The sequence below is a fragment of the Atractosteus spatula genome, chromosome 17 (genome assembly GCF_055471065.1).
Source record: "Atractosteus spatula isolate fAtrSpa1 chromosome 17, fAtrSpa1.hap1, whole genome shotgun sequence".
Classification (NCBI taxonomy): Eukaryota; Metazoa; Chordata; class Actinopteri; order Semionotiformes; family Lepisosteidae; genus Atractosteus; species Atractosteus spatula.
In genome coordinates this window covers 4,149,685-4,176,388 of record NC_142722.1, presented here as the reverse complement: position 1 = coordinate 4,176,388, position 26,704 = coordinate 4,149,685, and the positions used below count along the sequence as shown (strand labels likewise).

The following is a 26,704-nucleotide window of genomic DNA, read 5'->3' as shown; positions in this document are numbered from 1 at the left end:
CTTTGTCGTAAATGTCTAATATCTGTTACGCCGGGCCCAACAAGGTGTTGAAATGGGCTCGGCGAAAATTAAGAGTCAATGAGCCAAGGTATGCGGCAATCAAGATCATTTATTCGATGACAGCACTGAAGAGGACAAACAGAGCCGAGGCTGAGGAAACAGCTTAGGCAGTAGCTGCACAGCTGAATCAGGCAGACTGAAGACTGAAGCCCACTGAGAAATACATCTGAGAACCTGAAGCCGAGACAAACTCAAGGCAGGATTAGTGACTCAATGTCTGAGCCCTGAGGAATGATTCCTCAGGGCATAAATACTGTGCGATGTTCCCTAATGGGCCTGATTTCGTTGAGGATGGCCCCAGCGAGTCTCCAGCCTGTGCAGGATGCGCATTGGCAATTGGTGGAGCCGATGCTGCAGTGCTGGAGCTCGTTGGGGCATAATGTCTGTCAATTTTATTTTAATTTTTTGTTCCATGTTAATTTTATTATTTTTATTTGCTTTGGCAACACTGATTGTACCCATCGGTCATGCCAATACAGCACCTTGAATTGAATCTCTCCTTCCTTCTACAGCCGAGAGGAGAGTCATTAACTACAGCGCCTGTGGCGCAGACGGCCTTAGTGGGGAAGAAAAACACTCCAGCCCAGTTTTTAGTGAGTGATTTTTATTGAACATTTTTATTAATTTTGTGCTTTATATTCAATAGCACTTGGATATATATTTAAACAATTCCCCTTCCCCCACTCCCCGAGCCAAACGCACCTGGACATTACAGAGCAGTGCTTTCTCAGTGAGGGGGAAGAGGTGGGGTAGGGGGGGTTTAAATTATAAAAATAAAATAAAAACGCCTCAGCCACAGAGAAAAGGCACGACCACAAAAAACACCATTCGGATCTTAAGCCAAGAATCACTTTTTTTTTTAAAGAACAGGAAATAAAACTTGGGACAGCTCTTCAAATTACAATGCTATAATTTATTAGGGAAACTCAAGATTCCCAGTGCACAGCAGTCTAGCCACTCCAGAACACAACTCCACCTGTACAGCAGGGCGGTCGCACAAGCAGTACCGACAAAGCAGAAAAGCAACAAAAATCAAAGTTCACAAGCTCCTCTATGAACACTCAGCCGAAAAGGTACAGAAGCTTTGCAGGACCCAGCGGTGGTGTTGGCGCCGATACACGAGCCTGCAGCTGGTTCGCTGTGGAGTGGATTAATCTGCAGAGCAATGAGGCCCAGGTTTCACCCACATGATGCCAAGAGAAAACAGATCGATTCTGCACAGAAAGGATTCTCTGCCCCCAAAACTTTTCCCAAAAGTGAATTTCAGGAGGAGGTGCAGTGGTGGGAGGGGTGGGGGGATGAGGGGCAGAGGAGGGAAATTAAATTGACAAGAAATTGAACTATGTACAAAACGAATGCGCCATAAGTGGAGTTCTCTCTCTCTCTCAGTGCAGTTAACCATTTCTATCAGGAGAGGAAAGGGGGGGAAAGAAAAAAAGACTACAGGATCCATACTGGGCTGGATTTGACACTGTCCAAAACAAAAATCTTCACGCATACTTGGCTTGTAACGAGGCATTCACCAAACACTAACAGTATATACAGCAGATTGACCTTTCCCCATACAAAGAAAGATGTGTTTATGTACAGGATGAAAAAAAGGTTAATTTACACCCATTGTCTGTACAGTCTGGGCCTATACATTCTTCTTCATATTTACTGCAAAACACAAAGAAAAGAAACGACATACCGGATACACTAGGAAACACAGGAAATAAGAGCTGGAAGGAAAGCAAATCGAGACCCCAGTACCTCCCTCTTCCAGGACTTATTTCCCCTGTCTTACTCCTGCAGGGCTCCTCCAGTCCCCCGACAGTTCGCGACGAAGGCTCGCGTCACACTGAAGAGCTCCGCCGCTCGCAAAAGGCTAAAGAAAAAAATTCACATTCTTCCACCCGAGAGAAAAAGAAAACCCGGCAGCGAGCCTCACTGCCGGAACTCCAGCTCGTCCACGCTGATCACCTTCGCCGGCATCGAGGGCAGGGGCTGCTGCAGCACGTCCGAGCCGAACCACTTGGCCAGGCCGGCGGGGGGGCTGCCCCCCCTCCGCGGGGGTGGGTTGGTCCGGTGCGGGGCGCTGCTTTGCGGCAGGCTGCCGGGGAGCTGGGGGCCGGGCGCGTGCGCAGCTGGAGGGGGGGGGAGAAGCAGAGCGCGGCTGTCAGTTCCCCGTCCTCGGATAGCAGACAGGAGACCTGGCACTGGCTCTGGCAGAAACCCCCCAGGACTCGAACCAGGAGAGCCTGTGTCCAGAGCCTCCCACCTACACCCACTGCCCCGAGCTACTGGCATTGAACAAGGTCTTGGGTACAGTTAAAAAAAAAGCAATCCAAGCACCTCCTGGTTACAAATGGGACCCTGTCAGCTTTTCTAATGCTGGTGTGACGACCACTCCAGACAAGTATGCTTACAGATTAATGCTGCACTGAACCGCTTGAGCTGAAGGAATGAGCTGTTTGAGCTTCTCTGCTCAGGTCTTGTCTGGGAGATCTACCCCGAGCCAGTCCGCCCTCAGGCCTCCCTGTCACAGCACACTCCCGTTTCCTCTAGGTCTTCACAGAGGAAACCCCGACCCCCCTGAACACTGCGAGTGAGCGTGACCTCACTGCTGCGCCAGCCCGGTACCCCGGGACCGCCTCGCTCACCTGATCTCTGCTGCTGCTGAAGCTGCTGCTGCAGGACGGCCAGGTGCAGGGGGGTGCCGGTGCGGGGGGGCAGCAGGGGGTGTCCTGCCACCCCCAGCGGGTAGAAGGGCTGCCCCAGGAGAGGAGCGGGCAGACCGTGCAGCTGGGACAGGTCAACGCCAGGGGGAAATATGCCTGTCGGCAAGAGGAAGGAGAGGAGCAGTGAGGCACAGCTTGCAGGGGGAGCTGTGCTCAAGTTAAAATCCCACTGCAGAGCAGTCTGATCCATTTCAGACTCGACAGCCCTCCCAGCTCGAGCATCAGCCGGTGCGATGGGATGGACAGATCCCCGGGGGGATAACTGACAGACGGGAGAGGAACCAGAGCCCGTTTCCCCGTTTTCGCTGGAAGGAAGTCGAAATGTCTCAGCCTTCTCTCAGACACTGCAAACCAGCCTGCTCTCTTGGGCACAGAAGCGGTTTTTACCGCCCAGAGCTCAGAAATTCAGAAGCGGCAGAAACTCTGCCGCCTGCTAACACGGGGCAGCAGGGGGCGGTACTAACCTGCCTGCAGCAGGGCCGGGGGCAGCTGGTGGGGCTGCACGCCCTGCGCCAGCATCCTCTGTACCACGCTGGGGTGGAGCTGCGGGGGAGGGGGCCGCACCAGGGGCACGTGGGACAGCATGGGCATGGGGCACAGCGGGCGGGGGAAGGGCGAGCCACCGGGCCCCGGGGACACGAGCGTGGGGGTCCGGCGGCCGGCGGGCCGGGCGGGGCGCTCCGTCTCCTTGGCGGCGCGGGCCTGGCTGGACACGGGCGTGGAGCAGGCGGAGCGCGCGAAGCCCGCGGGCTTGAGGCCGCTGCCGCCGCCGCCGCCGCCGCCAGGGGAGCCGCTGCGCTCGGCGCTGTCCAGGAACGAGCTGGGGGAGGCGCTGCCGTCTGCGGGAGAGAAGAAACGGGAGAAGGCCTATTGGGACGGACGGCACCGACGTCAAGGCCCCCTGCACAGCCCCACCCAAGAGGAGATCCGAGCAGAGCGCTTCGGTGCCTTCAGGAAAACGGCACCATTAAACGTTTCAGGAGAACCGATGCAGAAGCATCCACGTTTCCCCAGAATTCATCACAAAGCCTAAAGGAGGAACGTCAATGCAAACTATCCACCTGTGGAAGGTCTCCAGGACTAGGCCTGGTGGACGCGTGCTTGGCGCTAGCCCCCCTGGGGAAGGCCTGGGGCACCTACCTTCCTGCGAGAGGGCGCTGTCCTCCTTGCTCTCCGGCCGGCTGGGCCCCGACTCCTCCTTGCTCTTCTCCTTGCTCTCGTACATCTTGCGGATGACGGAGGTTGGCGTGAAGGATGGCGACAGCTGGACACCGGCAGGCCGAGGGGTTGCAGAAGAGAAACGGAAGGTGTGAGACGGGGAGGGTTTTGCTCCGTCACTGCGGACCCTTTGCCACCCCCCCGTCGGCACCAGACTCACCATGCTGGTCACAGTGCTGCCCGGGGAGCTGCTGCTGGCGCGGTGCACGCCGGGCCCTGGGGATCGGGTCATCCTGGGCTGCCTGCCGAGCCAGAGGAGAGACACAGCGTCAGCCGAGAAAGTCACGCACGAGTCACTCAAGCTCATACAACCACCTCGGAGCACGAAACAGTAACAAGCAGCCTGCTCCTCCCACTGCGGTACCTGGGAGAGCTCAGGAACTGGCTGGGCAAGATCCTGGGATCAATTAACTGCGAATGACCAAAGCTCTTGTTAACCATAACCTCTCTGTTCCGTTACTGCTCCTTTGTTATGGAATGCTCTTCCTGAAAGTCTACGAGAGATTCTTCAGCTTTTCACACCCAAACTCAAAACTCGCCTTTTTACCTGGGACTACATCTGATTCCCCTGTGTTCTTACTGTATGAACCCATACATTCTTGTTTTCTCTCTTCCAATCTACTGTACTTTTTTCCATCTTTTCATCATTATGTACAGCATTCTTGGGTTTTATAAATAAATTGGCTTTACAAGGCCTGCAGCGTCTACAACCGGCTCAACAATCACTTGGGAAAAGGTTCTCTCTCTCTGGAAGAGGTCTGCTGTACTCAAGGAAGCGCTCCCTCCAGCTGATGCCCGAGGCTGGCGCAGTACCTGCTGCGGTAGGACTCCCGGCACTTGTCCTGCGGTACCTTCCCGAATCCCTGCTGGTACAGCTGCCGCGCCTGGAGAGCCAGGTCCTGCTGGTACGCCAGAGCCTCCAGCGTCGCCTGGTCCAGCCCCAGCAAGCTCATCTGTAAGGGAACAGGCCCACTCAGCACAAGCGTCAGCACACAGCCCTCCGCTCTCGGAACGGGCTGCACCCCCATCCACACCCGAGGAGCACCTCGCTGACGGCAGGACCTCGCAACCGCCAGCTACCCCTCTTTAATTAGATTGAGCAGATGAACATATCGGGGATTCCTGATGCTTGTGGGCCAAGACCCCAAGGACTTCTGGGTGACCAGCCGAGAAGCAGCTGCCGAGCCGCCCAGAACCCCTTCTGAGTCTCAGCCCACAAGGCCCACGGGTGCGATGATCGAGGAGGAGAGGGGTGTCTGACCTGCTGGGGAGCCCTGGGGCTCAGGGGTCTGTGCACCTCCGGGAACGAGTCCGCCAGCAGGGGCTGTGCTCCGGCCGGGAATCCTGGAACGTCAAAACACATCCAAGGGTGAAAGGCTCCCCACCAACAACACCATGCATTACTGAAGCTGGAGCTGGATCCTCATCGCTGCTAGCTTTACAGAACTCCAGCACCCTGGGACACGGGTTCGAGCTCTTCCTAGACCTGCAGTGAAGCAGGGCCCCCAGCTGGCTCCTCACTCAGACCGGGACATACGCCAACCGATCCCGACGGCTCCTGGCCTCTGGAGCTGCCAGAGAACCGCTGGAGTGCTCACCTGCCGGGGGCTGCACGCGCAGGGGGAAGTAGTCCGGGGACGGGGCGCCCGGACGGAACAGGGGCGGGGAGGGGCCCCGCTGCCCCAGCAAGCCGCCCAGGAGACTTGGGGAGCCAGGTGGCGGGGGCACCTGGGGGCCCAGGATCTCCTGCAGAGAGACAGAGGACACAGACCCAAATCAACAGGGAAAGACAATGAAGGATTAACAGTCCAGAGATGGAACAGTGTTTCCCAGAGATGGAAGATAAAACAAACTAATACAGTCAAGGGGAGCAGCTAAAGCCAATGATGACAGACGGGCCATGAAAAGGAAGATGGATTATGAGCTGCAATGTAGGCACACTATCTCCCTTTTGTTAATCATAAAGGCATTTTAATGACAAAACAGACTTTTAATGAAAATAATGGGGTCTTTCCTGGAGTAAGAAACCAGTGTAGAGCCAGTTCCCCCAGACTGACCTGCAGGATGTTCTTCTGGGGCGGCAGCTCTGTGGAGGGGACGAACTGGCTGTCCAGGGTTTGCTGGAACGGAGGGGTGAGGGGAAATTAAACACAAAGGGTGTGTAATCCAGGCTTCCCAGCACGCCAGCGCACACGTGCACCGCCAGGGCTGAGCCACGACGGGGAGCCAGACACCACGCAGACAGCAGGACTGCAGCCACAAGCGCAGGGCCCGACGTCGCCCTCGGCCCTCTAAACCGCACGGCAGAGCCGCCCGCCTCACACAAGGCGGGGAACCAAGTCTGCTCAGACGTATCAGGAAACGACAACGCTTAAGAAAGACTCCCGCGCTGAAAATCTGTTCAATCCCCATCACAGCTTGGGATGAATTGGGTGCAGTTTCTTTATGCTGGAAATGCCCGAGGAAGTACAAAGTTATGCCCACCACTTCGTTATAGCCAGAGAACATCTTGGGAACACGATCCCCACTGCACAGCACTCAGGTCACACCAGGATCTCGGGCATTTCAAGCCAATGAGAAGACTGTGACGCACAGAGACCAAGAAAAGGAACTGATGCCTGAAGCCCACAATTTAAACCCGAAGCAAAGCAGCACTTCAGTCTGAACGATTCCCCAGCAAAGAACTGCTTCTCCAACCCTGATTCAACCTCTTTTTAATGAATCTTATAACTGTGCCCAGGTTTGAAGGCTCTGTTGTTCCTGCTGTGCAGTAGGATAGAATTAAATCGTTCCTCATCTGCAAAAGGCATGAAACCGGTTTGTTAAATGCAGCTCCCCATTATTTTGCAAACAAGGGACAACAACTAAACTTAAAAAAAGCTACGGCCTGAATGACCACGTGTCCACCACTGGGCAGTTAGTAGACGGGAAGATCTCATCCAGCCTTTTCTTCAAAGAAGCCAGGGTGTCGGCTCCATCATGGCTGGGTAGCTTGTTCCATACTCCCACCACCCTTTGCACAAAAGGCGCAGCAGTGCACATGCAAGCAAGCCTGCGGTCTTGACCTGCTTTTACTACGTTACCTGAGAATACTGTCCCACCGTGCCTCAGCGCTTCAGGCACAAAAGCCACATGCACACCACAACGCCCGCGGGCTAGGCCGGTGGAGAGGTGCGGAGACTTACGTTGGCTTTGGGTTGGGTGGGCAGCGTGCCACTTGCCTTCATGGTGCTGACCAGCTTGTTGAAAGCCGACATGTCGCCATCCTTGGGCCGCGTGGGCCCGGGTCGGGGCCCGGCGCTAGTGCCGCCTGCGAGCGCCTCCTCCAGGTGCTCGGCCATGAAGGGCGTCCCGGCCCCCGGCCTCTCGCCCTCCACCTTCAGGCCCTTCAGGCCCACCTCCACCTCCTCCAGAGACAGCACCACGCCGGAGTGAGCTGGGGGCGACAGGGACAGGCAGCGGCCTTACAGCGGGCTGAACGCACCGAGCGGAGCACAGAGGCTTGTGGGCACACCCATGGAGGGACGAATGAAACATCCGTCCAATCGCTTCTTCCTGTTCTGGGTCACCGAGGAGCTGGAGCCTATCCCAGCAAGCAACAGGCAGGGCACACCCTGGACAGGACACCAGTCCACTGCAGGGCAGAGACAGACACTGACACCAGGGCCAATTTTTCCAGAACGGTTCTTTGGACTGTGGGAGGACACCAGAGCACCCAGAGGAAACCCTTACAAACATGGGGAGAACACAGAAACTCCACACAGACATCACCCCAGAAACTGAACCCAGGGCTCTAGTGGTGTGAGGCAGCAGTGCTCACCACCGCGCCTGCGCCACCCATCAGTGAAACAGATCTTAACCAATCAAAGGGCTAGAAAAATACATTTGTTTCAGGAAACCAGATGAATAGAAGAGTGACAATGTTGTGTTCCCTTCCAGACTCACAGCTCTCCCGTAGCCTCTCCTTGTTGGCGGACAGGCTGGACAGCAGGGGCTTCAGGTCGATCCTGGCCTTCTGCAGCAGCTCCAGGATATCCACCTTGTCCTTCTCCTTCTTCTCCTCTGCCGACTGGATGGGGGCGAAGTAGTGGGCCAGGCTGGGGGAGATGCACCGCTGCTCCAGACCTGCCACAGGCAGACACAGGCGCCCTTCAGAGACCCTGCTGCCAAAGCAGGTGGCAACTTCCCTCTGCGCACAACAGAGCAGAACCCCCAGGATCTCCCCCTTCGGCCCTGCCACGCCACGCCACCCATCCTGCTTCCAAAGCGGAGCCACGCCCTCGCCAGCACCACGCAAAAACGGCAAAGCCTCACCTGCCAGCCTCTCCAGCTCCTCGTGCGGGGTGGAGCGCAGGCTGCTGGACCGGCTGCCGGACGGGCTGACGTTACTGGAGAACCAGCGGCTGAATCGGCTGGCCAGCACCGGGCGCTCCCCCAGCACGTCCTCGATCATCTTCGGGAGGGAGATGAAAGAAAACGGTCAACAAAAACCAGGCAGCTGGGCCTCGGCAGGAAAGTGTCCAAAGAGCAGAAGGATAAGGCACTTACGTGAACAGAAAACCAAGTCTTCTGCCCGACAGGAGAGGGTTTGGGGTGGGGAGAGGGGAAGGGGAATTCTAACGCCCCATCTGACAGTTTGAAACCTTGTCAACTGGAGCCAAGAGATGAGCCTCAGCGACACACAGAACAGCAGTGAGACACCAACACAGCACTCGTTTCAACACGGCCTCACTGGGCTGATTTGCCCCCAGCTCTGATCTCCGACCCCGAACGTGGGGCCTGCCGTCAGATCAGCACTCATCACACAAACAGCAGAGACACGTGCCGCATGGGAACAGACTAACAATGCGCACTGCCGTGCGGGAGACCTGACAGTGGTGCTGAGGTTATGTGGGTCAGTTGAGATCAAGAGCATAAGAACGGGTAATGGCAAGAGGAGGCTGCTCAGCCCAGCCGGCTCGTTTGGTTGCAGGCCAGCTAGTCTGGAAGGGATCTGAGAATTTCATCCGGTTGTTTAATCGGCAGATTCAGGAAAGAAGAGGAGGGTTAAGCTGCTCTGGGACCTGGAGAAACATCAGAAAGGGACTCCTGGCTGCTGCCACCGGTTTCTACTCGGTCATGTCTCCAGGAACAATTCTGCAGCTCTACAACCAGAGGTTAACGACCTCCATGCAGATAAATGCAGCTAAAAGCACAGCTCCTGTGCCCCAGAGTGACACTATTAAACTGAGCACCAAGTACCGCAAAAACACATGGAACTGACCCCTTATCCTACACCCACCCTTCTGCATCAGGCCCTTGCTGCCCCTGGGAAAACGAACAGGTGCTTGGGCTTGCACTGTTCTGTGCTCAGTGGTCTGGATCCAGGGCTGCTCATTTTAATGTGGCAGGGCTCTGTGCAATGTCCACCCATGAAACCAGAGGACAGACAGTACAGTTACACACAGTCAACGCAGTTCACCCATGACGACATCTCTAGAAGGGTCTTGTATTTCACAGAGGGAGAACATGGCGTTACATCAGGACAGGTTAATCATTTGGGAAAACAAACACATAACACCAGGCCTAAACAGAGCCACGAGCACACGCGGAGCGTCGGTAACCAGTGATGGGCATAAGTTTGTCAGAAAAGGCAAAACACAACAGCCACTGCCCTCCCCCCATAAATAAAATGGAGACTGGAAGCTGACGACCCGAGTCCCCCCACCCCCAGAACTTCCCTTCCCCATCAGGGGAACTGAACAAGCTGCAGTCCTGCTGCGCTCAGGAACCAACACGCTCCTGGAGAGCCTCCGGGCCTTACGCATACCCTGGGAAAAGTGCTGCTATTTGAGAATATCGCAGGAGTCGAGATTGCCCAACGGAAGGAGGACAGACAGGCGTGAAGGTGAGCGCCCCGTGCACAGCAGTCCCGGCCACACCAGCACAAGCTGCAGCCACAATCGCAGGTGTGAAGAGCTACAGGCACGTGATCAGTGGTCACGAACGAGCACCAACTGCTGGGCAGGGGGCCAGCGCCACCAGGGTGACCGGCACCGTCCCATGATCCCCCACAACCCAGTGACCACACGGAGGCCCCGCAAGCACCCCGACATGCAGCCCTGCTGCGGCTGTGAGCCCCCCACTGTCCCAGGACAGCAGAGTCCTGTGCGGAAGTCTTAGCGTCCCAGCCACTGAATCGCTGCCGAGCAGACCTCCACACAGGCAGGAGGGAGACCCCAACCCCCCGTCTGAGCAGAGCAGGAGAGAGTCAGACTTGAAGGCGATTTAATGAGCCTTCCTTTAGAGGTAGCTCACAAGGAGATATACAGTGAAGGAAGACTAACTTCACAGACGGAGAAAGGCTAATTCATGCCTCCGTTTTCTCAAAAAAACCAAAAAGACGGAGTAGTTCTCTCAGACGAGTGTCTCTGGACCGATTAGACTGTACCAGACAGTCCTGCAGGGTCCATATGCGTTTAGTCTCCCCTTTCAGCACACCTGCTGCTGGAGAAATCTGTGCGTTACCCCTCAGCAGCTGGGGCGCCCCACCCTGGCTGACCAGACACAGCGGCAGCCCCGGGACTCCAGCATGCAGTGCTCCCCCACCCCCTTACCGAGGCCAGGCCCGGCACGGTGTTCTCCGGGTCGAAGAACTCGTTGAAGTCGAAGTCGCCGGGGCCGGGCTCCGCCAGAACCACGCGGCGCGGGACTTCCTGGTCCGCCGCCAGGTCCACACAGACCTCCGCCTCGGGCTCCTCCGCCAGCCCGCCGTTGCACTCCACCGCTGGGGAGACAGGGACAGGCGCAGGCTGAGCCCCAGGGCCGCTCCAGCTACTCAAGTACTCAACACCGCAGCATAAAACATTACACTAAAGACTAATAGTGAACAGATACAGTGGGGTGAAAGAGTAAGTGACAGGAAAAGGTTGGTCTTTTTTTATATTTTTGGACAAAAGGATATTTGATCAGCATTTCAACAAAACTGATAGATAAAGGTGATCTAATTTTAGAACATAACAGTGAAAAAACACATTTTGCACCCATTTGTACTATTTAAAATTAACAGAAATGCAATTTCCTTGTGTGTGTGTGTGTGGGGGGGGGGAGTTAGCACACCCGACCTTTAGCATCGCACCAAATGCCTAAAATTAGGATCAGGTGCAAATGATTAGAACATTAGAGTAACTTGGAGGGCACAGCCTTATATAAACATCAGAAACCCGTGGTCTGGTTTGGTCTCTGCAATTGAGGTGTGTGGCTACATCATGCCAAGATCAAAAGAGCTCTCCAAGGTCCTCAGAAGAAAGACTGTTGATGCCTATGAGACTGGGAAGGGTTTAAAAGCAATCTATCCAGGCCAGGTAGTCCCACCAAACTCACCTGCAGAGCTGACCGAAAAATGCTGCAGGAAGTCTCCCAGAAGCCCAGGATAACAGCAAGGGATCTACAGGCAAGTCTTGCCTCAGTCAACCTTCCAAAAGAGACTGCACAACTTTGCTCTACATGCGAGGTCAAGAAGAAAGAAGCCTCTGCTCTCAAAAAAAGAATATATATATGCACTGACGTTTGCCAGACAACACCTAGGTGAAGATCAGGACTATTGGAACAATGTGCTCTGGACAGATGAGACAAAGGTAGAGCTGTTTGGCCACGATGCCAGATGTCATGCTTGGCAAAAAACAAAAACTGCCTTTGACCAAAAGAACGTCATACCAACTGTAAAGCATGGTGGTGGAAGCATTATGGTTTGGGGCTGCTTTCCTGCCTCAGGGCCTGGCCAGCTTGCCATCATAGAGTCAACCATGAATTCCACATTGTACCAGAGAGTACTTAAGATCACTTTTATTAGCCCTATACAAATTCTTGAATTAGGAATGTGTCTTTTCACAGACCCCAGCTTGCTCCCCATGAGACACACAGACAGGGAGAGAAGCTGGGGGTCAGAGCGCAGGGTCAGCCATTTATATGGCGCCCCTGGAGCAGTTGGGGTGAAGGGCCTTGCTCAGGGGCCCAATGGAATGGGATTCCTCTGCCGGCTGCAGGATTCGAACCGGCAACCTCCCAGCCGCAGATCCTGCACCGCCCCCACTTTTCTCCTACTTGAGGAGCATGTGAGGCCATCTGTCAAAAAGCTGAACCGTAAGTGGACTTTGCAACAAGACAATGACCCAAAACACTCAAGCAAAACCACAAAAGAATGGCCAAGTCGAAGCCCTGATCTTAACCCCACAGAAATGCTTGGGGGGGGACTTGAAGCGGGCAGTACATGCAAGAAGGCCCTCAAACATCACACAGTTCAAGGAGCTCTGTAAGGAGGACTGGGCAAAAATGTCTCCAAGTCGGTGTAGGAGACTGATGGACAATTACAAAAAACGCCTACAAAAAGTGATTCCGGCCAAAGGGGGCAAAACCAGCTATTGTAGCCAGGGGGTGTACTAACTTTTTCCATTGCAGACAACTGCACTTCTGACTTTTGTTGAATAAATGATTGCAAAGAATAATTTTCATCGTTACTTGTTAAATTAGATCACCTTTATCTATCAATATTGTTGAAATGAAGATCAAATATCCACACATGCAAATATGTTGAAAAACACACCTTTTCATGGGGTGTACTTACTTTTTCACAGCACTGTAAATCCTGATGTATAAAGTAGTTGCACACAAAGTAGTTTACATATTAAGGTGGTGGGGGGGGTGCGTTGTCTTTGAGCTGTTTCAGAACAAGCCCCCTGCCCCGCCCTGGTACTTGCCTTCCTTGACGGACTCCGAGCGCTTCCTGGAGCGTTTGCTCCGCCTCTTCTCCTCCTCCAGTACCTTGTCGTCGAACCCGATGAGCTCGATGGTCTCGGACTGGCTCGTGGGGCCCCCCGAAAACCACTCGGGCTCCTCCTCGGTGTACGAGTCGTTTCGTCTCCTCTCGCTGAAGACCCGCTTGTCTCCGAAATCCCTCTGGGCAGGCAGAGACAGGACACCGCCGGAGCGTGAGACTCTCTGCGACTGTACCTCTGTCCTCCTCCCCTGGGATTAGCTCAGGAAGGGGAGAAGATCGCGGTGGTGGTCTCTCACCATCTGGATGAGCCTCTTACAGTACAGCCTGGGGGCCTCTCAAGATCTGGGCAAGACCGTGCCACGTCAAGACGCACGTCACTGCAGCTGTGAGAACTGTGGTCACACTGGGGGGGGGGGAGGAGCTCAGCTGCTGTACCGCTGCTGGACAGCACGGCCCACTCACACCAGCACCTCAAGCGGACCAGAACACCACCGAGTGACGGGAGAGCACAGCGTGCCCGGGCCTCAGACCAGACTCCCAGGGGGCAGCAGTGTCACTCGAGGAACATGTTTCCAGCTTCCACCCATCCATCTCCTAACCACTTCTTCCAATTCCGGGTCGCGGCAGAGCCGGAGCCTGTCCCAGCAAGCAATGGGCACAAGGCAGGGCACACCGTGGGCGGGACACCAGTCCATCACAGGGCACACGCGAACTCGCACCAGGGCCGGGGGTCCCTGAGGTTATTTAATGTTTTTGGACTGTGGGAGTACACCCCTACAAACACGGGGAGAACATGCACACCCCCCAGGAAGGATGCCAGGGCCCAGCCCCGTGAGGCAGCAATGCTCAGTGCTGCGCTGCCGTGCTACCCCCGTTCCCAGTTCACCTAGTCACAACGAGATTCAGCCCGCCTGCCGCTCGGCTTCAGCCCGCCGGAGCAGAGGGGGCGCTGCGCTCACCCTGAATCTCTTGTCCTTGAAGTCCCTCTCCCGGGCCTCCTTCTCGCCGCGCGCCTCCCGCTCGAAGCCGCGCGCCGCCATGATGCGGCCGCTGCCGATGCGCCGCGCCGCCCCCAGCCGCAGGCTCTCGTTCTCCTTGTTCTCCAGGGGGGAGACGGCCCGCCGCGCCTGGGGCCCCAGTGCCGCCGTGCCCTGGCAGCCCCCGCCGAAGCTGCGCCGCTGGGGGCTGAGCACCACGTCCAGGTCCTCCTCCTTCAGCCTGTCCCGGGGATCTGCAGCACGGGGGGAAGGGGGGGGCGAGGAGAGACGGCTCAGGGGGGGGAAGAGGAAACCGTCCGTCTCTCACACCTCACACATCCCCCCCAACACCACACCCAGACCCTCGGGGCTCCTCCCTCACCTGCCATCCTGCGCTTCAGGGGGACCCGCTCGTCTCCGGCGTAATCCTTCCTGTACCCCTCAACCGGCGAGCTGCGCTCCGAGCTGGGGTACAGGGATGCATGCCACTTTTCGGGGTCCCACACGCCATCGCTAGCACGGGAAGGAAAAAGGGAGGTTTCGAGCTCGTTTTGGACAGCCCAGAGGTGCGCATCCTCAGCTCTTAATGTAACCGCTCATCGGGGCGGAACATGCCGACTGAAAACTGACCCAGAACCGTCACTGCTAGTTGCAGATCTAGTGCTGGAAAGCAGGCTCCCGTTTCTGCCTCCAGTAAACCCCGGGTCTAACAGTTAGACTACCCAGACCAGCCCGCGGGCAGCTGAGGACGGACGGCGAGGGGCAGTACCTGTCGTACTTCTCCAGGAGGCATTCAGGTCTCTCGTTGGAGCAGGGATACTCCTTCATCTCCAAGAGCTCCTCCTGCGACAGCAGAGCCAGAGCGCCTTACAATTCTGATTTAACGTTCCTTTCAGCCACAAACACACTTTTACCCAGGTTTCTGTGGAAACCCGGAGCAGTACTAGTACGGCTCGTGACGGTACTCTTGGGGACATGAGATCTGATCAAAACAACTCCAACTTGAAAACCCCTTTTGAATAAGCTGCAACGCCTAAGCACAAGTCAATGCTTGAGCTCCGGTTGAAGTAAGAACCATGAATTTGGACAGGAACCAAGTTCAGGCCAGCAAGGGCGCGATGGTTTTTGACTAAATTAATGACATGGACCTGCAGCCTGGGCCCGTTTACTGGAGCAACACTCGCTCAGCTGTACAACAGACCCACAAGCACAAGCTCAGAGGGACAGTTTCTTCCCTACCCTGCCGATGAACAGCCATTTCATGGAGCTCGGGGCCAGCTTTCGAACCCTGCCCGAGGAAGGCGGCCGCCCCAAGGAGAGCCAGATGAGAGAGCGTTTTGAAAAGCTTGCGAGGAAGCGACAACCGACACCGGCCGCTGCCAGGCCAGCTCACAGCGTCGCCAACCTACCTTAGTGTATCTGTAAGGCGATGTCCTCTCCGAACCCCTGGGCATGGCGGCCGGCGAGCCGCCGCCCTCCGGAGCCTCGGGGTTTGCTGCCTTTTCCATGACTCTCAGATCCAAGCACCTGCCGAGTCAGAAAACAGCCCTCAGCTTTCTGATGTCACTTTCACAGGACAGACAAACAATCCCAGGTCAGCCGGGCCCAGCGCACACGCGCGCAGACGCTCACGTCCGGAGGGGGGGGGGGGGACGTTCTGCTTCATCGTTCACAATGTCCTCCGCCCGATGCAGGACATTTCTATATCCACCTCCTTCTGCGGCCCTGAGCCCACACACATCCACGCTTCAGGGCTGCAAAAACGCTGCCGGGCAGCACTGTGGCACAGCACGGGGGCGCCGAGTACAATTCCAGACCTGGGGTGCCGCCTGTGTGGAGTTTGCATGTCCCCCCCCCCCCCACCACCCAGCATTCGCATGGGTTCCCTCTGGGTGCTCCAGTCTCCCTGCCAGTGCACCTCCTGGGAGAAACTGGCCCTGGTGCAAGCCTGGTGTGGTCTGCGCGTGCCGCCCGGTGTGTACCCTGCCTCGCTGCTTGCTGGGATAGACTCCGGCGCCCCCACGGCCCTGCACTTCATAAAACCGTTAGGAAGCGGATGGGTCGACGGAACGGAACCTTGCTTGATTTAAATCGGACCTCAATCCAGAACACTAGTCAGTTACTCTCCCTCGAGCAGAGAGCAAGCGCAAGGCACCAGGAACCGTCTTAAATCCGTTCAAAACCGCTTTGTAAAGTAGCGGATAACGCCTTTACAGTGCAGCAGTTTATCCAGGCCCCAGGAAGACACCTGTAGAGCTCACAGCAAAGCGGTCCCAAGCGATCACATCAAGCAAACTTTAAGAACCCGACCAGAACCCGTTTTTAAATCCCACTTGCCGGGTTTTAGACGGGAACTAGACGAGACGCCTTAGCGCCCAGCAGTCTGATGCCGGGGTCCGGCTGCCAGTCCGATCAGCCGCCCTGCGCTGGTACCGAGAGAGGAGGCGGGCACGTCACCGGCCGCCCGCACCGAGACCCGGCCCGCTTCGGGCAGCTCACAGGTTTGGACGGCGGCTTGAAACCTCCACACCTGGATTTTTTTGGGTTTAAATTCGCGGTCAGTCTCTTGGATCGTTAAATTCTAGTCATAACAGATCAACTTCCAGCCGCAGGGGGGATTTTAAACACTTAACCCGGCTCCTCCGGCTGGCTGCCGGCTCCACCAGCCCGGCGGTCTCGCCAAAGCCCGGCGAGCGACTGCCGGTGAAGTTCTGAAAGCTGCGCGTCGTGTCGGCCGGGCAAGACTGTCCGAAAGACGAACTTGGCTCAGTAATGCCGAGAGCTCCGGCTAAACAAGCAAACGGGGTGCCCGGGCCTGGTCTCAACTCTCAAACTTTTCTCCCGTTACCTCCGGCAACTGCAGCAGTTTGAGAGAAAATCGGTGAACTGCCCTAGACGACAGACGTCCTCCTGCGGCTTCAACACTCAAACGTTGCACCTTTTGTCGCCAGAGCTGCGCGTCGCTTTGGGCTCCGAACCCGACCGGAGCAGCAGGACCCGGAGTTCGGCTTTAGTCTGCTACAGTTCCTCGACGCCGGACGCCGCCGAGCAGCGGTCAGCTCATGACAAAACGAGTTCGACCCGTCTTACCCGGGACCGGAGTGCGGTCGCTCCCCTTGCCTCGGTCTAACTCCGAGAAGAGAGCGGCTTTTTCACGGGACTGGATGCAGACGCGACCGGCAGACGCGACTCAGCCACAAAAGCAGAAAGCAGCCTCAGAGCCGCGCTCTCTACGCCGGCACGAAAACAAAGCTCTTAAAACATTGGAATAGGCAAAGAAAACTCGCCACCCCACCACCGACTCGTGATATCTCCTCCCCGCAACAAAGAGCGACCGACGGAAGGCTTATTGCCCGCCCGGCTGTGCTGTCGGAGCCCAAGCCGGCGATGGTGGCCCCGCCGCCCGCCTCACTGTCCAACTCTACCTCGGGGCTTCTCTCCGCTCTCCGGTCCGCCTCTCCGCCGCAGCGAGATCCTCTCCCAGCAGCTCACTGCACAGCGAGGGGGGGGTCTTCGCGGGGATTATATACAGCTCAACCTCCGCCTGACACCACTGTCGGCTACAATCTCGCACAGATGGTGAAGCTGAAGCCTCTCTTCGGCGCAGACTTGCAAAACACTCCACCTCCTTCGCTGCTTGGTTTTGCTAACGAGGGGACGGAGGATTTTTTAAGGTCGCCATTTGTAGGACCCCGCAGGCGAACGGCGAGGGCGCCTAAGCTGCTCCCTGACCAATCACGGCGCAGGAGCGCCGCGAGCCCGAGGCTGAGACTGGCGAGCTGCGCGCGACGTGCGGGGGGCGTGGGCAAGACGCGAGAGGAAGGAGAATGTGTTTCGCGTCATCAAGTGTTTGAAAAAAACAAATCTTATACCGCATCTTATCTAAGACCATTGTCAAGTGATTTGATTCGGTCTGATACACCCCGCAGTTTTAAACTTTGAAGTGTTTAGAGGTTCAACGCCTTTACTACATATACTTTTGACGTACCTGTTTATGTTAAGCAAAACAATTCCACTGATATTCCCTGACCGGTAACAGATTAGAAAAAGGCTCCAATGAAAACTATTGCTGTCCACGAATCGCAGAGGGAGAGCAGAATTCAGGCATTCTGAATGCTGAACAATTTCACTAGTTTATAGGCGTACTCTGTACGGTAAAGATGTGTAATATATATAAAGTATATTTTTATCGCCCCTGCCTGTGAGTTTGTAGTGTGTCAAAGACGCACAAAAATCCCTGCCCGGGGTGAACTATGCACCCAAGACCGAAGTCAGTTTTGTTTACAGCCAACACATAAGGGATACTTAAAGAATAAGGTATTTGGTCAACACGAATAAATAAAGGCCGCAAAAATGCAATCATTTCATTCCGCCGATACTGTCCTACTCGTCCAGAAATTCAACAGGAACGAAAGCCCTGTTCGCTGAATTGAACCCCAGTTTACAGGACATCAGGAATAGAGCCCTGCTAGCGCTGTGCACGTTTTACTGAACAAGAAAGCGCTTGTTCGGGTGGTGGGCTGCCGATATTGAAGGGAGAGCGGTCGCCCCCGCCCCCTCCGTCCACTGGGGGGCGCCAGCGAGCCGGACACGCAGCTGCTCGGCGTCGGGGCGCCATGGCAACCGGGGCAGCCGGTGCATTGTGGGAGCGCGGCGCCGCCAGCGAGCGGGCCGGCGGGACGGGAGGCGCTCAGAGACACAGACGCGCTGCGAGCAGCGGGACCGCGGAGGGGAAACCGCTTCACAGTCGAGTGAATTCGAGAGGTTCGTGTCCGTCGCCGAGCCCGGCGGGCAGGGGGGTCCGGCCGGTTCGCTCCGACGCCCGGCGAGGTGAGCTCCGCGGTCCGGCCGCCGCCCGCGCTCTGCAGGCGGCTGCAGTCGTCTTGCACACCCCCTCTGCCCTCAGCTTCCTTCACCACGCAGAGCCGGCAGCATTAATAAGACGCTTGGTCGTTGCTCAAGCCCGTCTTCCTCCCAGAGGCTACAGTTACGCGCTGAGTGGGTCAGCGCTGCTTTCAGAGGGCGTACAGTACGGTGCCACCTGCTCTCCAGGCACTGGACTGTCCAAGCAGAAGCTCATCTCTTCTGACTAAAACAGAAACTTCCTTCAGAGAAACGGCTTGTGTGCAACCCTTCCGTTTGACGCAGCAGAGCTGACGCCGACACTCGTGATGCTGACCATGTCGGTGAGGGCAATTCAGCTGGACTGGTCAGGGAGTGTGGCCGCAGTCACCCGCTGCCGCAGGGCAGAGACAGAGGAGCAGCTCTGCGGGCTTCTGTCCCGCTGCCCCCTGCAGCCCAGCTCGCCCCACTGGCAGGCAGGGCGTCCCCAGTGCACCGGGCTGCCCCCTCCTCGTCTCTCAGGCGGTCACCTCGTGTCCAGGACCCGATCAGGGTGGCGCCCTGCGGTCAGGCTGTCCTCAGGCCCTAGCAGTGCGGCCCTGTAGCGACTGGACTCTCCTGCCCCGGCCCCCACACTCGGCCCCCGTCCATCAGCCCAGGGAGCTGTGACTCCGGGTGTCCTGGACAGCGGCCGTCCGCTGACGGGCTGTGATCTCGCTCTCAGCTGCAGCAAATGCACCAAGCTAGTCTGAGGAGAGTGACGTCATCGTTTTCTAGCAGGCACACTGAAATTGTATTGAACAGACCTGGCGCAGGTGAAATCACTGGTCAGGAGTGTTGACGTCTGTCAGTCATTCCGAATGCAGTTCTGTAGTGGCTGGACTCTCCTGCCCTGACCCTTACGCCTGGACTCTCTGCTGACTGAGTTCGGCACGCTCAGGCTGCAAGGGAACAGGTAAAGGTTTATTCCCTGCGGGGGGGGAATAAAAGAGACACAACGTACCAGCTGTGGAGCATTCTTCAGGTGTCGCCACGGCAGAAACGTTGCGTCTCTTCTCCTTTCGATGTGGAATACGTTTTTAGCTGTTCCTCTCCGCTGATTGGTCTGTTGTGCACAACAGTCAGTGTGTCGTCCGGCCCCTCGGTGCCACACTCTCCGACACGGTCACGGTCAGCGACCCTTGACCTCTGGTCCTCACTGAAGAGGCCCTGACTCCCTCCTGATGAGTCTGTCTGCGGTGACTCAATCCAGCCTCCAAGTCCCCGATGAGAACAAGGCCTCTCTCTTGATAAGGAACAAGTAATAGGCTTATTCCATGCTGAAAAAAAGAAGAAAGAGAACACAACGTTTCGGCCGTGGGGCCTTCTTCAGGTGTGAGAGAGACAAGGCAGTAGGCAAAGGTAATGTAGAGGGAGAACAAAGGCTGGGGACTTTGCAGCCTACGCATGCTGACTCGGCTACTCACCTCTCTCTTGATAGTTCCTTTGTGTGTCCTTTCTTCAGGCCTGATGCTCACAGCGGGTGAGATCAGCTCTGTCGTGCCCTCACTGACGAGGTGCAGGCTTCTGCAGCAGTCAGAGGAGCCTGGCTGAGTCATGCTCATGACTGAACCCTTAACACAGAATTGAAGCAATGCCCCTAATCTGTAGGCTGTGTTCTTAAAAAAGGATTAGAAATTTTAGCAGCAGGTTTCATAAGTTCAAGTAGGGAGCTGTGTCAGCACGTGTAGGCTGCAAGGGATCTAGTAAAGGGTTATTCCCTGCTGAAAAGAGAAGAAAAACACCGTTCTGGCTGTGGAGCCTTTTTTGGGCCCACCTCAGATAAGATAAGATCACTTTTATTGGCCATATACAATTTCTTGCATGAGGAATTTGTCTTTTCGCAGACCCCAGCTTGCTCTCCATGAGACACACAGACAGGGAGAGAAGCTGGGGGTCAGAGCACAGGGTCAGCCATTTATATGGTGCCCCTGGAGCAGCTGGGGTTCAGGGCCTTGCTCAGGGGCCCAACGGAGTGGGATTCCTCTGTCAGTCGCGGGAAACGAACCAGCAACCTCCCGGCCACAGGCGCAGATCCTGAGCCATAGATCCACTACTCCGCCCCTAGAGAGAGGTTGAGGTTAGTTCATTGAAACGTTGTGTTTTTCTTCTCCTTTCTGTTGTTTCTTATATTGCTCAGTCTGTATAATCGGAAAGACTTGCACCAGGCTGCGGCTGGTTTATTCAGCCTGACTGATGTGTGGATGTCAGGCGCAGAGCAGGCCATTTCAAACGCAATACAGACCGAGTCCTCTCTCTCTCTCCGCCTCAGCTGTCCTCGCTGTGCGCGAATCAGCTTCGTCTAGGAGCCCCCGCCTTCGGCTGCCGCGCCGTGTTGACCGCGAAGATGCTGGGGTCCGAGCTCGGGAGGGTCCGCTCGGAGAGAGGCCGCGGCAGGTGAAGCTCTCGCTCGCTCGCGGTATCGGCTACAACCTGGGTCCCTGCTGTGGTTTGAGTGGTGTTGCTCCTGTCTGGACGATTGATGGACCAGAGTGGTGGGGTTCTTTATAATAATAATAATAATAATTCCTCACACATCTATAGCTCTTTTCTGCACACTCCACTCAAAGTGCTTTACAGGTCATGGGGATCCCCTCCACCACCACCAGCGTGCAGCCCCACCTGGGTGATGTGCCAGTCCGCTCCCCACACACCAGCTCTCAGTGGGGAGGAGAGCAGAGTGATGGAGCCAGTTCAGAGATGGGGATTATTAGGAGGCCATGACTGGTAAAGGCCAGGGGGAAATGGGGCCAGGACACTGGTGTAACACCCCTACTCTTTTCGAGAAACACCCTGGGATTTTTAATGACCACAGAGAGTCAGGACCTCGGTTTTACATCTCATCCGAAGGACGGTACCTGTTTACAGTATAGTGTCCCCATCACTATACTGGGGCATTAGGACCCACACAGACTGCAGGGTGAGCGCCCCCTGCTGGCCCCACTAACACCTCTTCCAGCAGCAGCCTCAGCTTTCCCAGGAGTCTCCCCTCCAGGTACTGGCCAGGCCCACACTGCTGGGCTTCAGTGGGCTGTTCGTTGTGAGTAGCAGGGTGATATGGCTGCTGGCTTCTTTTTGTGCCGTTTAGCCTGTGTATCTTCTCGAGAGTCCTAGCAGGGCTGCACGTGAGGTACTGATGTGTTCCTCTGCGCCCCCTCTGGTCTGTGTTGTTTCAGTGGCGTCCAGGCAGCCCGGGCTCAGCGGTGCCCTCTGACTGGCAGCGTGCTCGGCAGTGCCCGGCCCCCGGGGGCCCGCAGGGTCCAGTACAGAGTGGGGTACACCTGGAACAGGGGAGGCCGGCTGAAGGAGCTCAGGATCAGGTGCGCTTGTTATTATTACTTCTCTGTATTAAATTAAAAGGTAACACTAGCCCTCATGTTTTAAATAGAGTTGGAGTAAGCCCCATTACATTCCAAGGTATTGTCCTGCGCTGGCTTAATTTGTTGGGTTGTAAATAGTCACATCCTTCCTCTGAGCCTTTCTGTGCTCAAGACAGACCTGCTGTTCATAATGCATGTGAACTCACTCCTCCAGAGCTGCGTCTCAGGTTAAGACTGCGTGTGTTAAGACTCAGAAGAAGCCCGGAGCCGGACTGTTGATGCCTCCTGTCTCCTGTCTCACAGACATCTCGCAAGGAAGTTCCTGTACCTGTGGATCTCCAGGACGTTCGGCCGAGTCCGGCCCTCGAGAGCCAGGTACAGTTCTCACTCCCCCCAGGAGCCCACACACGCTGAGCGCACAGGGCGGGACTGCACCCCACCCCCCACAGGAATGTACAGCATGGCTTTTTTTCCACTATTAGGAATCGGTAACTATATAACTATCCAGCAGCCATATCACTCTGCAACTCAGAACTGGCAGCCCCACTGAAGCTCAGCAGGTGTGAGCCTGGTCAGTACCTGGATGGGAGACCTCCTGGGAAAAACTAAGGCTGCTGCTGGAAGAGGTGTTAGTGGGGCCAGCAGGGGGCGCTCACCCTGCGGTCTGTGTGAGTCCTAATGCCCCCAGTATAGTGACGGGGACACTACACTGTAAACAGGCGCCGTCCTTCAGATGAGACGTAAAACCGAGGTCCTGACTCTCTGTGGTCATTAAAAATCCCAGGGCGTTTCTCAAAAAGAGTAGGGGTGTTACCCTGGTGTCCTGGGCAAATTTCCCCCTGGCCCTCACCAATCATGACCTCCTAATAATCCCCATCTATGAACTGGCTTTATTACTCTGCTCTCCTCCCCACTGATAGCTGGTGTGTGGTGAGTGTTCTGGTGCACTATGGCTGCCGTCACATCATCCAGGTGGGGCTGCACACTGGTGGTGGTGGAGGGGAGTCCCCATTACCTGTAAAGCGCTATATAAGTGTAAGCAATTATTATTATTATTTTGGTTCCGCTTCTCTTTGGAATCACCAGGATGAGGCCAGTCACTGGTGCTCCTGCTCCACATGGGGTGATGCCCTGGCTGGCTCAAGCCCCGTCCTGCTCTCAGCGGGCCAAGAACTAGCCGTGTCGGGCTGTTGGGCTCAGCCCGGCCTCTGAGCAGGAGTGAGGACCAAGATGCCTTGTGTGACTGGACGGATTCTGGTGTTCGTAGGCCCTGGGCGCTTTCACGCCGAAATGTGCAAATAGAGGGGTAAACGCCAACTGAAATCCATCGATGGCCATGATGCACTTTAAACTCTTCTCATGCTAAACCAGCTGACTGATGGAGCGAGTCGAGCGCCCGTCACTTCGCTGCTTCTAGTTTCTAGAACAGCCGCTAGAGAGGATTACTGATTTGGAGCTCCTGGGGTCGATCGCAAGCGTGTTGTTTCAGCTCGTTTTTCGTGAGTCACTAGTGTTTCCCTCCTTCGTAGGCCCTAAAGATTTCGTAGGCCCTCGGCACTGTGCCTGCAGAGACTAAAGGGAAATCCGGGAAATCTGACTGTTGCACTAGAGGAGTTGCACTGGCAGAGCAACAGCGTGATTTTGTTTTGTTTGTTTTCTTTGTTTGCCTCCCGGGATTTCTGTGCCGCCAGGCTGGCCGGAGGTGGGTGAGCTCTTGGCAAGTGAGTGGAGGTTCATTTTCTCCTTCTCCTGCACCTTTGTGTTTGATCTCAATTCCCTCCCTGTCAGAGGAGCGGGCAGGGCAGCGTGGCGCATGTGCCCGTCCCTCTGTCCCCGGGGGAGCTCCGGGATTGGTATCCCAGCACCCCCAGCTCTCCCAGTGTCCCCAGGGGTACAGTATTATACAGCGCCCCCAGATCCCCGCAGTCTGAACCACCATGGGCTTCATCTGCTGATACAGTCTGCTTGCAGTGCGTTTGCCTGCATGGGCTGCTCTTTGCATCCTCAGTAAAATCTGTTCAAGAACACGTTCGACGGGAGTCAGGTGCTCCGCCAGGAGGGCACGTCCAGCAGACTGCCGCGCCCCCCCCTCGGCTCGCAGGGCCCAAGCCAAGCCTGCGCTTCGCTCTGTGGGCTCTGACTTCCTCCCTCTGCTTGCTGTGTCTGTCCCCTGCAGGGCTCTGCACAGCCGCGGCGTGTTGCAGAGGGCGTTCGCAGGCTGGAGGGAGGAGTGGTGGGTGGCGAGGAGGGAGTGGACGCTCTCCGTGCGAGCGGACTGTCACTACAGGTGAGCCGCTTGGGCCCAGAGCAGCGGATGGAGGTGCCCAGCAGCTCGCCCTGCTCGTGACCCGTGACGTTGTGAAGCCGGTGCTTGCCATCGGAGTGATCTTATGAAGCATGAGTTCATGGTTTGACTGATGGGCATCTTGGCTGTCTGATGTCTTCCAGGTTTAACCTGTATAGCCTGGTGTTCAGAGGCTGGCAGCAGTACCTGCTTCTGCGGAGAGCAGAGAAGAGGCAGATTGAGAAAGCCGTCCGGCATGGTAACAATTACAACAGCAGTGTATTGCAGTGGGGGCTGTGTTGTGGATGTGGACAGTGCTGCCTGCTGTCGTGTCGGCGAAGTTGACCCGCCTCTCTCTCCCCCCCTGCTGTCCAGATGGCGGGCGGCGCCTGCGCGGGGCCTGGGAGCGCTGGCAGGTGTACGTGACGCTGCGCAGGATCAAGCACGGCATGCAAGCGCGGGCTCGGCAGCTCAGGGACCACATGGCGCTGCGGTGAGCTGGGGGGGGGGGTGGTCGGGTCAGGAGGGCGCAGTTCCCGGGGCAGCTGCAAGGCCTGCTGGGCCGCTGTTCCGCCACCAAAACTGCCAGGTCTGTCCAGGACTGAGCGTGTTCTGTCTGCTATACTTCGGAACCGGGAGTTTCTTTTGAACCGTCAGCTGATAAAGCTGAGCATGGCCCGTTGAGCTTCTGGTTAGGTCTGCAGCAGCTCTGGGGAGGCAGAGTACTGCACAGCTAGGTGGCGAAACGCGGCTCGCGTGTCCGGGGGTCCGTAGGTCTTGTTCAAACCTGGTCTCCGGGTGAGGGATTCTGCCCGCTGCGAGGCGAGTCGCTGCTCAGGCCTGACGAGTCGATCTGTGTGTGCGCTTCACAGAGCCGCGTGGGCTGCGTGGCGATGCCAGATGCGGCGGAGGCAGGGTCAGTGGGAGATGGACGCCTGCGCTCTCCAGCACTGGGCCCAGGCACTGCAGATCCGGGTGAGCAACGCTGGCACGTCAGCCTTCCAGGCACAGGATGCGTGGAAACACAAGTGTCCTAATGTGTAAGTGTGTGTGTGTGTCCCAGGCTTGGCTGCAGTGGAGAGAGCAGTACCTCCAGGCCGTGCAGCAGAGGGAGACAGAGAGCCGGGCGCTGCTGCACTATCACCACCGGCTCCAGACCGCCGCCCTGCAGGCCTGGGCTGCGTACTGTCAGCACCGCCGGGACAAGAGGGAACTCAGCGGTGAGTGAGACACCTGGCACTCAGGCTCAGCATCTTTGACAAGTAGAATAGTTTTGAAATGCGACACAGGTGAATATTTCTGATTGTGTGTAGGGCAGGGTCTGGCTAGAGTTAGCGCAACAGGCAGAGAGACACTCCAGAAATAATATCCACAGAGATTCACAACCCACTAGCTGTTATAGTCTCTCTCAATTACTACAATACCCGTAATGTATGCCAATTAAGCCTTAATTGAACTAGTCTAAGCTGTCTGATCAGGTCTTAATTTGTCACGAACGTAGTTACCAACAGGTCTTGGAGAGGCGTGTGGGCTGCAGCCGTGCTCAGACCCGGCTTGACCTGTGTTGCAGGTGTGGCGGTGCGGGCCTGGCGCCTCTCTGTGGTCAGGAGCTGCTGGTGCGAGTGGCGGCAAGCCTGCCAGCGGCGACGGAGCGAGAGAGACCGGCAGGAGAGCGTCGCCAGCCTGGCGCAGCGTGGCATCGCCCGGAGAGCCCTGACCCGCTGGAGAGGCTGTATCCGACTCTTCCCGGGTCGGAAATATGCCCTACTGAGGCTTGATAGCAGTATTATAAATCCTGGAAGATGCTGACAGAGTCAAGCCTATGAGCTGCTTCAGGGTCTCCAATGGAACCCCCAGTGGAAATGACGAGAAAGAGGATAGGATGCCCTTTGCACAAAGGGTTGTGGGTGACTGGAAGAGGCTACTTAGCCCTTTTGCTGTAAGCAGACTTCTTTGGATCTTTGAAGATCTGTCTGTATGAGATACTTGGATCAACTGGCTGCCAGAAGAGCTAGCTGGACTGAGTGGCCTCTTCCTGTTTCTTATGTTTTCCGTCCATCCATTTTCTTAAGTTTCCTTGTGTTTAGATCCCAGGTCTCATGGAGGGGGAATCAATGGAATATATTTTTGCAGGAATGATGCGCTGTCCAGAACAGCCATCTGGTTTAGACCTTGTACTGACAGAGCTGTAGCCATACAGCAGTGAGCAGTGAGCAGGGTGGGGTGTGGAGAATTGTGCCCAATTCCGGGCACTGTGAGGGGTCGTGTCTGGGCTCGGCAGTCCACTCACCGTGATCTATATACAGACACCTGGCGGTGTTTACGCCCCCACAACCCCCCTTTGCTAAGGAGTGTGCTGCTTGTTCCTGCGTTGTTCGGTCCCTTGACTTGGCGATAAGATGTGGCTCTGTGCGCTGAAGAGGCAGAGAGACACAGGACTGCAGAACAGCACTACAGGTGCCAACTTCTGGTAAGATCACCACAATGCA

General features: G+C 56.3%; 2 protein-coding genes across 5 annotated transcripts in view; one reads left to right on the top strand and one right to left on the bottom strand.

Annotated features, from left to right (window-relative positions):
• Positions 1-647: 647 nt before the first annotated feature.
• Positions 648-18,295, bottom strand: eif4enif1 (eukaryotic translation initiation factor 4E nuclear import factor 1). 2 transcript variants are annotated; one of them, XM_088935557.1, is made up of 19 exons: positions 17,156-18,295; positions 15,140-15,257; positions 14,500-14,573; positions 14,113-14,243; positions 13,713-13,984; positions 12,734-12,932; positions 10,595-10,764; positions 8,313-8,451; positions 7,944-8,123; positions 7,184-7,434; positions 6,056-6,118; positions 5,597-5,744; positions 5,260-5,342; positions 4,812-4,951; positions 4,159-4,240; positions 3,921-4,044; positions 3,245-3,619; positions 2,703-2,876; positions 648-2,186 (listed from the first exon to the last, which is right to left on the bottom strand). In XM_088935557.1, the coding sequence occupies exons 2-19, from the start codon at positions 15,236-15,238 to the stop codon at positions 1,987-1,989; spliced, it is 2,904 nt and encodes a 967-aa protein (XP_088791683.1). In that variant the 5' UTR covers positions 15,239-15,257; positions 17,156-18,295; the 3' UTR covers positions 648-1,986. The 2 variants fall into 2 exon arrangements, with proteins under 2 accessions (XP_088791683.1, XP_088791685.1); XM_088935559.1 differs by having other exon boundaries at positions 16,821-17,175.
• Positions 18,296-18,346: 51 nt separating this feature from the next.
• The window catches only part of sfi1 (SFI1 centrin binding protein), a 42,201-nt gene continuing 33,843 nt past the window's right edge, over positions 18,347-26,704 (top strand). For 2 of the 3 annotated variants that reach the window (XM_088936046.1, XM_088936045.1), the window contains exons 1-11: positions 18,423-18,560; positions 20,884-21,008; positions 21,788-21,931; positions 22,235-22,306; positions 24,108-24,218; positions 24,380-24,474; positions 24,591-24,708; positions 25,088-25,190; positions 25,279-25,435; positions 25,786-25,947; positions 26,615-26,685. In XM_088936046.1, the coding sequence (XP_088792172.1) occupies positions 20,959-21,008; positions 21,788-21,931; positions 22,235-22,306; positions 24,108-24,218; positions 24,380-24,474; positions 24,591-24,708; positions 25,088-25,190; positions 25,279-25,435; positions 25,786-25,947; positions 26,615-26,685 (1,083 nt within the window). In that variant the 5' untranslated portion in view covers positions 18,423-18,560; positions 20,884-20,958. Of the gene's footprint in view, positions 18,561-20,604; positions 20,686-20,883; positions 21,009-21,787; positions 21,932-22,234; positions 22,307-24,107; positions 24,219-24,379; positions 24,475-24,590; positions 24,709-25,087; positions 25,191-25,278; positions 25,436-25,785; positions 25,948-26,614; positions 26,686-26,704 lie in introns of all 3 variants that reach the window. The other variant, XM_088936047.1, reaches the window with a different exon arrangement.

Excerpts from the sequence above, each read along its gene's own strand:
- eif4enif1 (XM_088935557.1), bottom strand. The coding sequence starts at position 15,238 with ATGGAAAAGGCAGCAAACCCCGAGGCTCCGGAGGGCGGCGGCTCGCCG. Across the intron at positions 4,952-5,259 it reads GCCCCAGGGCTCCCCAGCAG|ATGAGCTTGCTGGGGCTGGA; the intron begins GTCAGACACCCC and ends GTTCCCTTACAG. Across the intron at positions 4,241-4,811 it reads CGGGAGTCCTACCGCAGCAG|GCAGCCCAGGATGACCCGAT; the intron begins GTACTGCGCCAG and ends CTGGCTCGGCAG.